The sequence below is a fragment of the Lepidochelys kempii genome, chromosome 23 (assembly GCF_965140285.1).
Source record: "Lepidochelys kempii isolate rLepKem1 chromosome 23, rLepKem1.hap1, whole genome shotgun sequence".
Taxonomy (NCBI): Eukaryota; Metazoa; Chordata; order Testudines; family Cheloniidae; genus Lepidochelys; species Lepidochelys kempii.
Window position 1 is genome coordinate 3,074,540 of NC_136402.1, and position 16,798 is coordinate 3,091,337.

General features: G+C 57.9%; 1 protein-coding gene across 1 annotated transcript; it reads right to left on the reverse strand.

Annotated features, from left to right (window-relative positions):
* Window positions 1-8,002: 8,002 nt before the first annotated feature.
* LOC140901963 (ADP-ribosylation factor 6) lies at window positions 8,003-16,459 on the reverse strand. Its single transcript, XM_073321469.2, has 2 exons — window positions 16,111-16,459; window positions 8,003-12,433 (listed from the first exon to the last, which is right to left on the reverse strand). The coding sequence occupies exon 2, from the start codon at window positions 12,399-12,401 to the stop codon at window positions 11,874-11,876; it is 528 nt and encodes a 175-aa protein (XP_073177570.1). The 5' UTR covers window positions 12,402-12,433; window positions 16,111-16,459; the 3' UTR covers window positions 8,003-11,873.
* Window positions 16,460-16,798: the final 339 nt, after the last annotated feature.

The window sequence follows — 16,798 nt, forward strand, 5'->3', positions numbered from 1 at the left end:
TGGTGCTTTAGAGGTTAAAGGCTCTGTGGGAGGCGTTGGGTTTTAAACCAGTGGGAGCTGCAGGAAGTGGTCAACTCTGCTGCTGTCTGGATGGAGAGATGCTGGACTGGAGTCATGGGGATCATTCAGCAAAATGAGACAGCGGGACACGACCTCCCGCTGTGGGTATTTCCAGTGTCCTCACCAACCCAGCCCACCTGGGAATGGCTGGGGGCGGGGAGGGACGACAGCTGCTCCCTCTCGCTTTTCTTCTTGGCTGGAGGGGATCAGTAGCTGCAGCTGGCATGGGAGGAGCCCGGGGCTGGCAGCAGCATTGTGGGGAGCTGAGGATGGAAACAGCAGGAGACTGTGGGTCTGGGCTAGGGTGCTTTCATAGTACCTGACTCTAGCAAGCTCTCTAAACTGCCTGGGGTTTAAATCCAACCCACAATTCAAGCAGGAACACAAGTGAGAGGAGATCGGGTGACAGCTGCCTCTCCTCCCTGCCTGCCTGTGTGAGCCCCTCACAGCTGCGGTGCGGCTCTCCCGGACCCTCCCTTCTGAGCAAGCTCTCCCTGGGGTGCAGCTAATCCCTCCCAGATGCTCTGCTCACGGATGGGCTGAGCTCCCTGCTGGTCCACGTGCAGCCCTCAAAACTGACGGCATGCATCAGGCTCCTGAAAGATGCCCACCTCACCTCCCCCACCTCAGGTGGATGTGCAGCAATCCTCAGGGATGGGCCCATGCTCCCATCCCCTCCCGCTGCTCCCAGAGGCACAGTCAAGAGGCTGATGGCTAGAAGCAGCTCCTTGAAGCTGGAAAGGGGAGAGGGGGAGGGAAAGGCGCCTGTGGGCTCCCCTGGCTTGCCAGGTTCATGTTCAGGCATGTGGCCAAACAGCGAGTGCTGAATCACTTGTGGCTGACGCGCCCGTGAATCTGACCCGGCAGCTGCGGTTGTACTAACTACACAAACCATTGCCATGGCACTGAAAAGGGCAGCAAATCAGTTGCATTCCCATCCCCACCACTTTCTAGTCTCCGGATGTGCTGGGGGCATGGGGGATCTGGCACGGGCAGGGTACAGAATCCCTGCAGCAAGGAGTCCTCTGGCCCCACGCCCCCTTCTGAGAAGATCAGCCACACATGCCTCTTTCTGTGGGCAGGGGTGTGCCCCCTTTGCAATAGGCCCAGAGCCCTGGCATGCTAAGCTGAGACAGAGCTGGGGTGTACTGAGAGCACCCAGAGCATCTCCAATACCCCTGTTTCTGCGGTACCATGCCAGACCTTGGGTGCTCATCCCTCAGGCCTGATTCTCCATCACCAGGGCCCAGGGTTACCCATCCAACTGGGAAGCATTTCATTTCCACTTAGCCCAGGTGAGTGGCCATCCCAGGAGCAGATCAGCCTTCGCCCAGCCAGCCCACTGCTCTGGGTAACCCCGCTGCTCCATCGAATGGAACATCCCGCCCCTAGCTTATGCTTCTAAAGGGGTGTTAGCTCAGTTGTTCCCAGGGGGGTTTTGCCATCCCCACCAGGGGAGGGGGGGGGAGCTACAGGACATCTGAGAATCAGCATGGGTTTAACGAGATCAGAACCTTTTCCTGTTCTTTTCGAAAGACGCCCGGCTGCTCCCCTCCCTGCAAACACCCAGCTCGTCCGCCACCGATTTCTGGCACGAGACTGGCTAGGTTCAAAGACTGCCCGGGCAGGCGTGTTCCTGGAAAACACGGCAGGTTCACGGGCAGGGACTTGGATTGCTGGGTTTAAACCGTCACTGCAGAGGTAGGCTAGCAGGTCATCTCCCTGATCAGCCGTGCTGGCCTTTTATTCTGCAGGTGGCTCTTTCCTAAATGACGGGCTCCGTTGCAAAACATTGCGAATGACTTTGAATCCCCCTCCTCCCCACCCACCCCTCAAACCTCCATCCGGAGCGACGAGGTGCAGTCTACAGGTTTGGCTTATCCCCTCATGCCCGGGTCTTTCCAGTCTTGCATTATCTCCACTCAAGTCCCCAGCAAAACACAACCGCCCCGCAACTCCTAGAGCTTTACAAACGTTAAAAGAGTAGGCTGCAAGCAGGGATGGTGGGGCAGGGTGTGTGGGGAGTGCTGGGGGGGTGTGTCGAGAGCATCAGCAGGGAGGGGTGTAAAGGGAACCCAGGCAGGGCTGTGGGGCGGGCTTGTGGCAGATCAGCAGGGCTGGCTGGGGTGGGGAATCCTGGGCTGGAAGAACATAGGGAGTTGCAAGTCAGGAGCAAGAGGCCGCAAGGGCCCTGAATGGGAACAGCAGGACACACAGGGGCATCGTTGCCCTCAGAGATCAGTGCCTTTCCGTCACTGGATTCAGCACCCTACAGCTGAGATCAGCATCTCCCATGACTGATCCCCCTCTCCTCCAGCCCCTGCTCCCCTTGCTGCCTCGCTCAGAGATTTCCTCTGCCTTTTGCAAACGCTGCTCTGACCTTTCACTTCACCCTAGCCTTGCTGAACAAGGGGAATCAGCTGTTCTGTAGGACAAAGGACAGTTCAGAGACTGAGATTCCCCCCCCACACACACACCTAATATTTGAGTTGGATCCACCCCAGCGGGACCAGAGCACACATCTGGCAGAGCAAACACCTTTCACATGGCTGCCAGCCCTGCTCTGGGGCCCTGCAATCTCAGGGCTCTTCAGCCGGGTGTCAGGCTACTGCTGCCCGGCTAGGGACTAGCAACTCTGCAGGGGGACACAGGGTCACCCCGACCAGCTGAAACGAGCGTATCCCGCAAGCCAAAGAACCGATTCAATAGGGCTTGTCCAGAAAGGCAGAACAGACACAAACACCCGCCAGGATCTGGTCCTAAGCACCTAACTCCATTGATTTCAGCAGATTGCAGGATCTGTGCCTTAGCCCTCTACTCCTGTTGCCAACGCATTACCGTTGGCTCACGTGTGAGAGGAGTTGGGCCGGTTTCAGCTCACACCCTGGCACAAGTGCCCCCCCCCCCCCCCGATTCCCTCCCCTCCCCGTTGGTGCTCGGCAGCCCCTTGACTGGCAACTTCGGCACAATGGCCAAGAAGCAAACGAGCCTGCCTCCTGGGTAGGAGCTGCCCATTCTGCATCTGGCCATGCAGCTTTCCACCTGCTGGGATCATCTATACTGCAACATAAGCCCCAGGTTCAAACTCGGGCTCAAGCTTCACCCCACTTCTGCCTACGCACAAATTGCACTGGTCCCGGGTCCCAGGACCCCATAGGGCCAGAGCATCTGAGCCGGAGTCAAGCCCCAACCCAGGGCTCAAGCCCTGTTGCTTTGCAGTGTAGACGCAGCCCCCCTCCCCGGACTCTGGTAGGCCCTCTGGCCAGTCAAGGTTGCCCACCCTACACCACAAACACAGGAGGTTTGGGATTCAGCTGATTGGACTCAGGCTGACGTAATGCAGTGTGGACGCTGGTGCCGCAGGGTTCAACGCGTCCTAACCTGGTCACAAGCACGGGCAAGACGCTCAGGCCCTAGGTTAACACACACAGAAGCTGCTAACTTGAATCCGACTAACCCTGGGCTTAGTTTGCAGGGGAGACGTTTCTAACGCGGGGCCAGAAAAGCAGGCTAGGGGAGCGTGGCGGGTAGGCCAGCGGGAAGCTTCGAGCACTCAGTCCTACAAAGCCCAGGGTCCCACGGTGAGGAAGGACGCCCCCCGCTGCTTCCCAAAGCCGCCCTGCTCGGTGGCGTGCGGCGAGAGGACTTTCCAAGCCTTGCCCAGCATCTGAAAAGGCAGCAGTGGGGGTGCGGGCGGGGGGCAGGCAAACCCAGCGGAGAAGATTCTGCTAATGGGGGGGTGCGAACTCACGCTTCCCCTGCAGAAGCCGGCTCCGGGGCACGGGAGGGTTTAAACGAGCGTAAATGGCAGATTCTCGGTCACTCGAGGACGTCCGAAACTCAGCCAGAGGTCAGGGCTCTGTTACAGGAGTGGGTGGGGGAGGTTCTGTGGCCTGCAAGGGGCAGGAGGTCAGACCAGATGATCACAATGGCCCCTTCTGACCAAGAGGGCCTGAGGAACCAGAGCCATTCCCCACCCTGAGCCTACGTAATCGGTCGCCCCCTCAGCTCTAGATCTTCTGGGAAGAGAAGCTGGGGCCAGAGCGAACGTGATAACCGCACGAGTGGCCGTGGGGAAGGGCGGCCCCTATTCACCAGTCGGTCTTGGAGCAGCCTTCACTTGGGAGGGCGTCCTGCAGACACGGCGAAGGGCGTCGGCCCTCGCGGCAGGCAGCCGCAACCCGAGAATGCTTGAAAGACAAAAGGGGGAAGGAGGATCGCTGGAGGGGGCCTGCCAGGCTGCCGTTTAAACTGGAGCAAAACAAAAACAAAAAGGGGGGAGGGCTGTTACAAATAGGGAACAAAAGGGGGACTGGGGGTCAAGGAATGGGATATGGGGCCTTTCCCCTTTAGGGGGCACTGGTTCGAATCCCGCCCCAGATCAGGGGGACTGGTGAGCTCAGGAAGGTCAAGGAATGGGGTACAAGGCTTTTCACCTCCAATCCAGGCCCAGGTAGGGGGGACTGGCAGGCTTGGTGGAACAGGAAACGGGATAGGGGGCCTTCCCCACAAGGGACTGGCTCTAATCTAACCTATATTAGCAAAGTCAATGACTATCCAACATCCAGTGATTCGTGTGGAGCAGGCTGCTAGGTTTGAGTCTCGTTCCCGGTGGAGCAGCCCCCCCAGCACCCCACACATCCCAGCAGGGAGGGCCAGGAGTAACCAGGACCCCAGAGACCGAGCCTGCTGGGCAACTGGCTGGGGGTAATGATTTGGGGGGGCAGACCTGTGCTGTACCTATGTGGGGGGTACACAGAGCCCCTCGTTCTCCAGGGCTGTTTGTGCAGCAGAACCCAAGTGCATGAAGAACGGGAGGCACAGGTGAAATGAGTTGTCCGGTCTCAATTCAGCGACTGCAGCTTGGCGGCTTTAACAGACCACAGTCCCCACCCCCAGATGTGCCGTTTGGATCCAAAGATGTGAACACAATAGACAGAGGGCTCCTCCGGGGAGAGCGCCCCGGCTGGCTAACCGCAGAGACAGGAAGCGGATGAGCGCAGAGGTACCAGCTGGCTCAGCCCAGGAAACGCAGCGGCTTGCTCGGCCCAGGCTGCTGCAACTCACTTCCAGCGAGCGGGGGCCTTGGCTTACCCCTCCCACCTGCCAGCTTTCCCCTTTCCACCATCTCCCAGTGGGGCACGCTGCCGACAGCCCCCCGTGCAGCTCCGAGCTGCACCCGTCCCAGGCGTGCAAAGCACACAGTGCCCGCCTTGGCGCCTGTAGAGAGGATCTCGGTCAAGTGGCAAGGGGATGGCAGGCGGGAGGCTGAGAGGTGGGGCAGCGGGTTACAGAACCTTCTCCGGTTCAAATCCCACTCCGGGCTAGGAGGGACCAAACATTCTCACCTGAGGCCGTTCGGTCTCCCAAGTGGAGTGAGTTGGAAGGTCTCAGCCTTGGTCCTGGTGGAGGAACGTCTCCCTCCCGAAAGCTGCCCCCTGTGCTGACTGCCTCAGAGTGGTCACTGGGCAGCAGCTTCAGAGATGTTAAGGGCAGACCCGCTGTGGGCACGAAGCATCCCTTCCTGTAGCACCCAGGCCAGAGTTCAGGAGGGGAGGAAGGACAGTCGAAAGCCCCCAAGACGGGGAGTGGGAACAGCTGGGTTCCCAATTCCCAGCTCAGCCCCAAACTTCCTGTGTGAACCTGGGCCCCTTGCTGATCCCTGGGGCCTCCCTTCTCCCGCCTTAAGAGGGATGATGGAGCAGGGACTCAAGTACCTTCCCAGGGGGAACGCAGCAGCTACTAAAGACCTCCTTAATCTAGCAGAGAAAGGCCCAAAGCCAGACCCAACAAGGCACTGGTTTTGAAGAGCGTGGGCAATTAACCCCAAGAACCAACCCCCAAAGGGAGAGCCGGATGCGGTCTCTTGACATCTTCAGATCCAGAGTGGCGTGTCTGGAAGAGCATGGGCCTGGCCCAGAGAAACCAGGGTGAAATTCTCCAGTCGCACATAGGCTGAAGATGCCCTTATGTTGCCTTCTGGCCTTAGAAGTCTACGGGCATGTCTATGCTGCCATAAAAAAAACCCATGGCTCCCAATCCCAGCGCCTGGGCCAGCCATGGGTCCTTGATTGCAGACATTCCCTACTTCCGGGGGACATCTGTCCATTGTGAGGCACTCCCTACCTTGGACAGCTCAGACTCAGACTGCCATCAATGGAGGGAAGTGGGGGGGGGGGGGCACAATGCAGGGCTCTGCTCCCAGGCCCTGGCAAAGCCTGTCCCGTCACCAAGCTGAAGGCTTTTGCCAGCGCGGAGACCTGCCTCTCTCCTTCATGGACCTGTGTGGTGGGGTGCAGGTGGAAGGGGAGTTTGGGTCTAAAAGGTTTGATCTCTCATTGGCCTGGAACAGCATGGCCTCAAGCAGCTCCCCTGCACTGGCCTTCCCCACTCAGCCCAGGATAATGCTCCCTACTGCTGCATAACCCCACGCATGGGGATATGAGGGGTGCAAATGAGAGAGATTCAAGAAACAACCTAAATATTCATACTCAGGTTGGGCCCAAAACCAGGGCAGGGTTGCAATGCTAAAAATGGGGGAATGGAGTCTAATGGATAGAGCAGGGGGCTGATAGAACCCAGGAGTCCTGGGTCTATTCCCAGCTTTGAGAATACAGTGGGGTCTAGTGGTTAGAGGAGCTGGGGGCTGGGAGCTAGGACTCCTGGGTTGTTCCCAGCCCTTCCATGGACTCTCTCACTTTAGGCAAGTCACTTGACCTCAGTTTCCCCATTTTCAAAACAGCCCCCAAGGATTGGCTTAGATTTCTGTCCCACTCCTTATGCACAGAGGGAGCAGTTCCCCTCTTCCCCCACCCCCTCTAGAACACAGAGGAGCCCACCTAGCAAAGAGGGAAAGTATAGCTCGGTTTTCAAAAGGGCCCAAGCCTGCTTTTGAGAATTTCTTGAGCCCCTCCCCCAGGTTGGGTTGGCAGCGAGAGGGGCCGCAAACTCCAAGATCAAACCCCTACTTGAGAGCTGAGCCTGGAACCCAGGAGTCCTGACTTCTAGGTCCCTGCTCAGTAGTTCTGCAGGAAACAAGCGAGGCAGTGAAAAGCAGAAGGACCCGCTGTACAGAGAGGAGGTGGTTGGCTTAGTGGGTTAGGTGCGGGGGGGGGGAGGGGTGTCACATGAGTGCCCAGACGTTGGTGCAATGAGATCAGCTGCCTCCAACACCTCCTGCGCCTGCTTCCACTCCCGAGTCACAGCCAAGCTTCGCCTCTCAAAAGAGGAACCGAAATGCTCAGTAAGACACCAGCCACTCAGTGCTTCCAACTGGCCCCCCGCAGCACGCTGTGAGAACCTCAGCCCCAGCTCAGCAAACCGAGCCAGAGAAGGGGGAGCCATACGGGGACAGAACTGCGCTCAGAGCCCACCTTTCGGGGGCCTGCTTGACCCCACAGGCCCTGTAGGTACCCAGGGGTCCCGTCATCTTAAAAAGAAGGGATGCTTAACCAACCATGCTTGCTCTGAAACCTTGGGCCTGGTTCACTGATGCTTTGCACCTGCTGCACCCTTGCAAAATCACCCCCATTCTGAGGCCGTCGTTTTGTACCCCCAACTCCACCCAGTGCCAGCCCCTCCGCAAGGCATAGGACATTGGGCTCAGGCCTTCGTTTGAGAACCACAGAGCGCTGCTATGGCAGCGTTGGGCTTAGCTGTGACATGGCCCTTTTCAGCCCCCGGATCCCACCGTGCTTTACAAGAGACGGGTCACAGCCCCCTTTTAAACAGGTGAAGAAACTCCAGCGGCCAGCGGGGAAAGCGGTCAAAGTGACAGAGCCGGAAACAGACCCCGAACTGCAGTGGCCCTGTCCAGAGCTCTAACCACTGTCCCATGCTGCCTTGTTAGAGACACTTGTGGGGAGGGAATAAAAAACCAGGCCCTTTTATAGAGGGAAATCTCTGCATGAAAGTGAGAAATAAAGCACAGGACGGCAGCCAATACGATTTTTAAAAAAGATTTTCATTTGCATAAAGATTAGAAAGAAAAAAAACCCCTTAAAAAAAACCCCTCACACAGTTTGAATGTCATGAGCCCTTTGAAACACACTGCACTTGCAGCCTCCTCTGGCTGCAGGGAGAAATTTACCAACGAAAAATGGGAAATGCTAAATCTTCCCAGGTTACATGTACAGTAGAGAATACTTCCCCTGTGTAGCATCTCCCCAAGTAGATTACAGCCCCCAGGGGTTTCCAGCACATCTTACAGCTGGCTCTTAAAGTACCTTCGTTTTCCTTTTCGCAACAGTGGTACTCCAGTAAAGGCACAAGAGTCTCCAATTCTCTCCCCTTCAGGAGGAAGGTTTTAGACAGCCCCACTTCACACAGGGAAGGTAAACACTCCACCAACTCTGGATCAGAACCAAACCTGACGCAGGATTACGGAGGCGGCCACCCACCGCGCAGCAGGATCAGCTCCCACACCAGCGTACGCTCTTGAGATGAACATCTGTGTAATGAGGAGACGCTTATTTCACAGCCCCAGCTCAGCCCGCTCCAGGGAGCGGAAACAGCCCTAGGACGCCCCCTTGCAGCAGCAGCTTCTGCTAAAGCCCTAGGGCCGGTGCGGCCCCCCCCCACGCAGCGAGGGTTGTGCCTCGGGAATGCAGGCTGGGAAAGCCGGCACGGACCGTTAACATGGCCGATCAGCTGAGTTTGGAGGAAGAGTACATGGGACTCATGCTCTGCAGCCACCCCTACGGTAGAAGCTGCTTGTGCCAGACGCATGCCCAGACTTAAGTGCTTTGGCCTGCTCACCCTGTACAAGATGCAGGAGCAGGGGGGTGGAAGGGGGGGAAAAAACCCGAGCCCGTTTCTATTTTCTGCAGGAAGAGGAGCCTGCCCAAAGAATCACAGCTGTCCCGCAGTAAACAATAAACAAGAGCCGCAGTCTCATCAATTCCAGCTTCATTTCAGCAGGGAGCAGGAGCAAACTGGGCCCCCTGTGCCAGAGGGGGAATTTTGGAAGGGGGTGGGGGGGAAGCAAAAGGAAAGAGACATGTACCAAACTGGAATGTTCGAGGAAATCTGCTCCTAAATCTGCCCATCACCCACTCGCCTCTAGCCCTGTGATGGAACCGGCACTGCCCTGTGCCTCGCTTCTACCGCATCACGGGGTTTCTCGCCAGCCAAAACGTGCGTCAGATGGGGGGGGGAATTGGCACACCTGCACCTTTAAGGGCTAGTCCACAGGGCAAGTGCCCCCGCCAAGAAAGGTAATGCTGGAAGGCTTAAGGACAGAGGCAGCATCAGGACACCGGCTAGTCTCCCCTCGGAGTCAGGGCACGTCCTGTGCCCTGCTCCGCACGGCCGAGCCGGGTTCGAGCGAGAGGCAGGGACAAAGTTTACAAGGCCAAGCCCCGGGGAGAGGCGGCATTTGCAGAGTGGGTGGCACCGGGGCTGCCAGGAGCCGGCTTGCAACAAAAAGGGGCGTTGACTCCTCGGTAATTAGACACTCGGACACCTGAGGGGGGAAGGCACTGCCCCTTTTCCTAGTTATGATTCATTCTCTCCCAGGGGGGCATGCCCAGGGAGTAGGTTGGGAGCCCGGCTGCAGGGATGGGAGTGTGGGATTTCCCTCAAGCGTTGCCCCCAGGACTCAGAAATAAGGAGGGGATGTGAGGACATGGCTCTAGGGAGACTCCTTCCCAGACCAGTCCCTGCTCAAAGCCCCAGCAGCTGGATCTTGGCAGGATGGGACGGCACATCTTAGTGGATGTGTGTGGCAGGCGGAAAGGGTGGGGTGCGAACAGGCCTCGGGCGGGGCAGGCAGAGGCCAGGCAAAACTCATTCCAGCACTGGGTTCGGTTGGAGCAGCACCCACGCAGGGGAGGAAAAAGGGAGTTTAATCCACTCCCTTGTCTAGCAGGTTTCGCAAGGTGGCAGCTTTGCCTTGCCCGCCTCCCCGACGAGCGAGAAAAAGGCCCACGAACCAGGGGCTGGGCGCGAGCCGCCTGAAATCAGAGGGGGCCCCAAGGGGGAAGCGCTGTGTGTGTGAGGGTTAAGAGGGAAGGGGAACAGCTCCAGTTTGGCATGGCCGCTTTGCACCCTCCCTCCAAGGAAGGGCAGGGCTCCCACCAAACGGTGCTACCCCCCCCCCCCATTGCTCCTCCCCTTCCACCAGGATCATCAGCCTCTGCTGGATGCAGTTTCCTTGGCAACAGCCCCTGCCACCTTGTGGGCATTGGAGGAGGATGCTAAGAGGACAGAGCGGGGAGGAGCTGGGGGGCAGAGCCTGTCACCCCATAGGAAGAGGGGCTGGGCCAACAGCTGCAAGCCAGTGCCACTTCCACTCCTCCCAGCAGAAACTGGGAACAGGACTTTCCCTAGCCATGGGGCCCCCCCCCCAATGTGGTGGGGTCCTCTCTCTAAACACACTGGCCCCCCCATCCCTTTGCCCTGGGAATACCCCACCAATAGGAAGCGAAGTCATATCCCAGAGACTAAAGGGGTCCCTTCCCCCAAACATTCCCATCAGGACCCCTTTGCTTGGCTTCAGCAGATCCTTGGGGTATTGGCAGCCCATGCCTGGCCTGGTCACAGACTGGGAGGCCTCTATGGGCAGATGGCCTGGAGCCAATGCAGGGGGAAACCTGTACCCCAATTGATAAGCTGGGGGGGGAGGAGATGGACGCGAGGCATTTACCAGGGAACCCCCTGCCTCACCCCACCCAGGTCCCAGCCTGCAGCTCAGCAAAGGACAGAGCTTTGGAGGAGTCCCAGGGAAGGGGTGCGGCCACACCCACAGGTTAACTACGATCCCAGCTGGGCCTGATCCAAGGCCCACTGACATCCCAGGAGACGGACGCCCCCTGGATTTCCACCAGCCCCGTGGCCGCATTCCCCACAAACAGGAATGTAAGCCAGCAAGGACAGGTAGCCCCAGGATTCAGGGGAGAGCCACTCCTCTACGGCGGCTCTGATGAATGGGCTCTTTGATTCCCACCACCCACGTGCTGGGGAAACTGGTTTGGGTGGAGACATGTGGGCGTGTTTGCGTCTCCCTAGGACGCCAGCTCTCCTCCTGCCAGGGTAAGCTAGTCACCAAGGCGTGCACGGCCCAGTCCCCTCCCACACGTGGGACAGCCCTCACACCTCACCCGGGCTGGGTCACTGGCAGAGAAGAATGGCAGGGCAGGGGGATAAATAAGGATCATCCAAGATTGAGTTTGATCAGGGCACGCAGCTGTCACTCCCAACAGGCAAGGACATTCTTATATTCGTGGATTATTGGGCAGCTGGACGGGGGACCCCCATAAGCTGCTCCCATGAACCTGCCACTCCAATGCAAAAATCTTAAGTGCCTAGTATGAGAGATCTCCAACACTCCCACCGCCCCCCAGTTGGTTCTGCAGACCACCAGGACATAAGGAACGGGATGGATTCTGTGAACCACAGGTGAGAAGGGCTGCTGTCGAGGGCACCCCAATAGCACCAGATGATCTGCCCCTGTTAACATAGCTGCGGGGGAGGAGAAGGAGAGAGTCTACACCCATCCCCTGCTTCCCAATTAAATAATAAAACTACAGGATTTACAATCAGAAACGAGAAAAAAAACTGGCTTGCATTCAGATCTAAAGAGCCACCTCCCCCCCAAGCCCGCAGCATTCACAACACCCCAGGCCCCCCCATTTTAGAGGGCGGGTGCCAAGGTACCATAGCAGGGATCCAATCCCACCCCACCAGCAATTCTGAGACAGAGAGAGAGAGAGAAACAGACAAGTGGGGGAGGATGGGGTTATGGGGTGGGGATGGGGAAATAAAGTTTCATTGGTTAGAGACTCGTGCGCGGGCTCGGGTACAAAAAGCCAGGATTAGGATTTGTAATTGGACGTCAGCCACATCAGACCTTCGCAGAGTCCTTCCCCGGACGTCGCGCACGAGGGCTGGACATACCAATTCCTGTCCCTAATACGCGTCAGTCCCAATTTCTCCTGGATTTCGTGGGGCTTCATGGCATCGGGCAGGTCCTGCTTGTTGGCGAAGATGAGGATGATGGCGTCACGCATCTCCCGGTCGTTGATGATGCGGTGCAGCTCCTGCCGGCCTTCGTCGATCCGGTCGCGATCGGCGCAGTCCACCACGAAGATGAGCCCCTGGGTACCTGTGTAGTAATGTCTCCAGAGGGGCCGGATCTTGTCCTGGCCCCCCACGTCCCAGACGTTGAACTTGACATTCTTGTAGGTCACCGTCTCCACGTTGAAGCCCACGGTGGGGATAGTGGTGACCGACTGGCCCAGCTTCAGCTTGTAAAGGATGGTGGTCTTGCCGGCTGCATCCAGCCCTAGCATCAGAATCCGCATCTCCTTATTGCCGAAAATCTTGGACAGCATTTTCCCCATGGCTGCAGGCAAGCAGCAAAGTCCATACAAGGCTGGAGAAGGAACACAGAGAGATGAAGTGCAAGGCAAGGGCCTGTGATCTGCCTAGCCTCGGGCCCCCTTCCTGCACTCCACCCCACCCCACCCCGAGGCAGGTCACTGCAAGGCACCAGTACTCAGAAGGTGGATGGGCCGGGATGCAGGAGATCTGGGCTCATATCCCAGCCCTGCCACCAATTCCCACTTGAGCTCTCAAGGCCTCAGTCTTGCCCATCTGTAAAATGGGGAAAACACTGTCTCCCCACCCTTTGTCTGCTTAAATGGGAAGCTCCTTGGGGCAGAGGAAGAAGCAGGCCAATACGTCACAGCACCTAGGTGCTACTGGTAGCCATGAATCTAACACAGAAACCGAGGCCCTCCAAAGCATTCAGGCTTGGTCTAGCATAGTAACATTTCGCCCACCTGGATCACAGAGGATCTCAAAGCTCTTTAACTCCTCCCCCATTCCACAGGTGGGCAAAACCAGAGGCAGAGAGGACACAGCAGGTCACACAACAATCAAGGTCTTGTTCCTACAGTCCCACCTCCCAGTCCCCTGTTCCAACCTCTAGCCCTCACTCCCCTCCCAAAGCTGGGAATAAAAGCCAGGAGTCCTGACTCCCAATCCCTCCTCTCCTAGGAGCGGAACCCAGGAGTCCTGACTCCCAATCCCTCCTCTCCTAGGAGCGGAACCCAGGAGTCCTGAGCCACCCCCATCCTCACCACCACTCCTCATAAGGAGCCAGATATTAACAGCAAACCAGGAATGGATCCCACACCTCTGAGGACAGAAGCAGACCTGTAACTAGTTTAGCCAAACGCAAAAGCTTGGGGAAATGTCACACCATTACTGAGGTCTCTGGCCCAGATCCTCAAGAGGAATTTAAGCACTTGCTCACACTGAAATCAGCGGCGGTTTGGCCTTGCTGCAAAGAAGCCAGGATTACCCCAGAAGTACAGGCAGGGCAGCTCCTAACACCAGCTGTTCATTGCTACCCTAGGGGAAGGGGCCAATTTCTCCACAAAGTCCCTGGGGAGCAGAGCCTCCCTCCCCACATGGGATCCTGCTAAGCCAGCATCTGATTAGACAGAGAACAAGCCCAGAGCAGCCTTGAAGGTCAAACTCGAGGGAAAGTTTCCAGGAGATGGAAAATACCCATCATCTGGGCTGGGCTGCCTCACCCCCAGGGCACAGCAGCTCCAGCCGGCATCTGGCCCCCCTTTGTCCCACCCCGAACAGTTCTTCTCCTCGTCCGTCTGTCCTTCCCAAGCTATGGGAGGTGAAAGACTCCTTTCACCAAAAAGGAACCGGGGTAGGAAGGCAACAAACTCTGAGCCCAATTACCTCCAGAAGGTCAGAACACACAGTAGCAATCTCAGTGTCTCAAAATTCCACCTTGACGCCACACCAATCTGCACCCTTTTCGTTAAACTGGTTTAACGGGACACCCCCCTCCCCTTCACCTCCCATGTGGGCGACTCTCACGACACTTTAAGAGCATCTTATTTTGGTTTAGCGGGCCCCTGTCCCTTGTTTGCCTTGAACCGAAATCAGGCCATCAGAAATAGCTTTAGGCAAGCCCCTAACTAAGCTGTTACTCAGCACCTGAAATCCGAGTACCTGCCCAGGGGGCTGCTCCCAATTTAACTGGCTTCGTGAAACTGAGGCAAGTTTGTTGAGGTCCCCCAGCATGGCCCCTCCAAACCCCCTCTTCCCTGCATGGGGACCCGTAGGAACCCAGTCAAGAAAGGCACCGAGTCCCTTTCCCGTCTTACTGTCGGTCGCCCCATCACAGAATCCCACCCATAAACGGCTCAAATTCCAGCCGAAAGCCAGTTAGGTTGTTTGTCCCCACAGCCCCTGCTGGGGTGCTCTTCCAAAGCACCCCCCTCACTCTGATTGGTAGAAACCTTCTGACTTCCAGCCTCGGATTTCCTCCCAGCCAGTTTATCCCCATTCGTTCTTGTACCAACTCTGTCCTTGAGCTTTATCTGCTCCTCCCCCCCACCCCCCGACGTATTCCTGGCTCTGCCTCAGGCCTGCTGAGTTGCTGCCTCCTCTGTGCCTCAGTTTCCCCAGCTTGACACAGGGATAACGATACCGTCCTCTTTCAGAAAGGGCTTTGAGATGGGCTGATGAAAAGCTCTAGATCGATAAAAGCTATAGATTATCATACCCCATGTAGAACGCATACCAGTCCCCTGAACAAAATAAGTCATACCAACCACAGGGGGGGGGGGGGGAGGTGCAGCGTAACTGTGTCTACACTAGGGCTTTTGCTGGTCTAAAAAAGTCCTTCAAACCCTGCTAGCTGATTTTGCTGTACTGGCAAAAATTTCAAGCGTAGACCTGACCTTTGAGCCACAGAAATTGCTCAATGAGGGTCCAACTCTCCAGCAACTGTCCCACCCCCAGCATGGTACAGCAGAAGGGACCTGCTTTGCGAGCTCCAAAATGGCCCCCACAAGGGGCCAGAGGGAATCCCGACCCACCTGTCAAGCCAGACCCAACCCAACTTTTATAGGTTCCCTGGCTCAAGCAAGCTCTTCCACCCTGCAAAGTGAGCTCAAAAGGCTGGCTGCCCAGTTCTGCACATGTGGCTTCCCCCCCACCCCCAGAAGCTTCTGTCCCCAGCAAGCGGGACAGCTGGGCCGAGGGTTGGAGGAAGACTGGATTTAATTTTTTTTAAACCTCCAGTAAGACACTGGAGAGAACTGGGGACAGGTGCGCCGTGCTGCCGGCAAACTCAGACAAATCACTGATTCTAGCAAGAGTCTCTCTGGGACTACATTTTAAACCCAGGCCAAGGAGAGAGACTCAGGACCCCCCCCCCCGAATTTGGTTGGGAAAAGGAAAAAAACATATCCCCTCCCCAATCAGCAGAGCAGCTGGTTGCTACCGGCACCCAAGTCAGCACTGGAAGGAAAAAAAAATCGACCACTTCCCCTTTCTTCCTGCCCCCACCCACAGCAAGCAAGTTCGGGTTTTTTCCGGGGGTGGGGTGGGGGGGGGGTGCATGTGCTGCTGTTTCCGGACAGGGAGTCGTTTCTAGGGCTCTTCCTGGCCGTTTTAATTCAAACCCCGCAGATCCACCCAAGCAGTTTCAACCCTTGGGCACACACACGCCTGTTCCTCCTCCGGGATGCGCTGGGAAAATATTTCACACCAAGGGGGGAAGGGGGGGGGCAGAAGAAGAGACCAGGACACCCCTTTAATCGGATCACTTCCCCCTCCCCTTCCAAACTTGAATTCAACCCCCCCCCCAGCCCCACCCGTGAGAAGTTTCAAGCCTTCCCCCGTCAGACTGGAGTTCAAATCTTCCCCTCTCCCCCGACCACATGCGCCCATCAGAAGTTCACACTCGCCTCCACACCCCCCCCCGCCTCACCCCTTAATGTGTGTGTGGGGGGGTATTTTCAAAGCAAGAAGCCGGCGGGGGGGGGGGGGGAAGAGGAAGGAAACCCTTTAATTTGATCGTTTTCTCCCCCGCCCCATTCGAGGGCTGGTATTTAGGTTTTCACTAAGCGATCAATGCATATCCCGCCCCCGCCCGCCCCCCCCCCCACTGCACTGTATATGGGGGGGGCGGGGGGGTCCACCCCCTCGGTACGCGAAGCGGAAGGGGGTTTCCAGGGGGTACCCCCGCCCCAAGCCCCACTCCGGTTCCCGGCCGCGCCCAGCCCCACTCACCCGAGCGGGGCGGAGGTCAGCGGCTCCCCGCGGCGGGCTCCGCCGCGCCCCGGCGTCGTGGCCGCTTCCCACTTCCGAACGCGATGTAACAATTTTCAGCGTCTCGACGTTCCAAAGCGGGGCTGCCCGGCCGCGGCCGCCCGCGGGCTGCTCGGCATCGCCCCGGCCCCGAGGCGCGGCGGATCCGGGGGTGGGGGGGGGCGCTGCAGGGAGGCCCCGGCTGCAGGATCCACCGGCCGCCGTGTGGCCCCGCTCCGGCTCTCCGGTCCCGGCCTCTGCCTCCAGCCGGCGCCGCGCTCTGCCCGCCTGGGCGTCCCGGAATGGAAAGGGCGCGGACTGGGGAAGGGGGGGGGGCGCCCCGCCCTTTTGACAGCCGTGCGCATGCTCCGGAGCTCTTAAAGGGACCCGACCTCTTCCCCCCCCCCCCTTCCCGCTGTTTCCACCCAGACGAGGGTGGTTAATGGGGGGCGGGGGGGGGTTTCTGGTCAGTTTTCCTGTAGAGAACGGGGAGCATCGGGGATTTGCTGGGCTGCTAGGTGAATACGTGTGTATGTCTGTGTGTGTAGGGCTGCTGGGCGAATACACGAGTGTGTGGGTGCATCGGGCTGCTGGGTTAATGCACCCACACCTGTGTGTGTGTAGGGCTGCTAGGTGACATGACGTGTGTGTGTGTAAGGCTGCTGGGTGA

What these genes read in the sequence shown, in the direction of transcription:
- LOC140901963 (XM_073321469.2), bottom strand. Translation starts at nt 12,401, where the DNA reads ATGGGGAAAATGCTGTCCAAGATTTTCGGCAATAAGGAGATGCGGATT.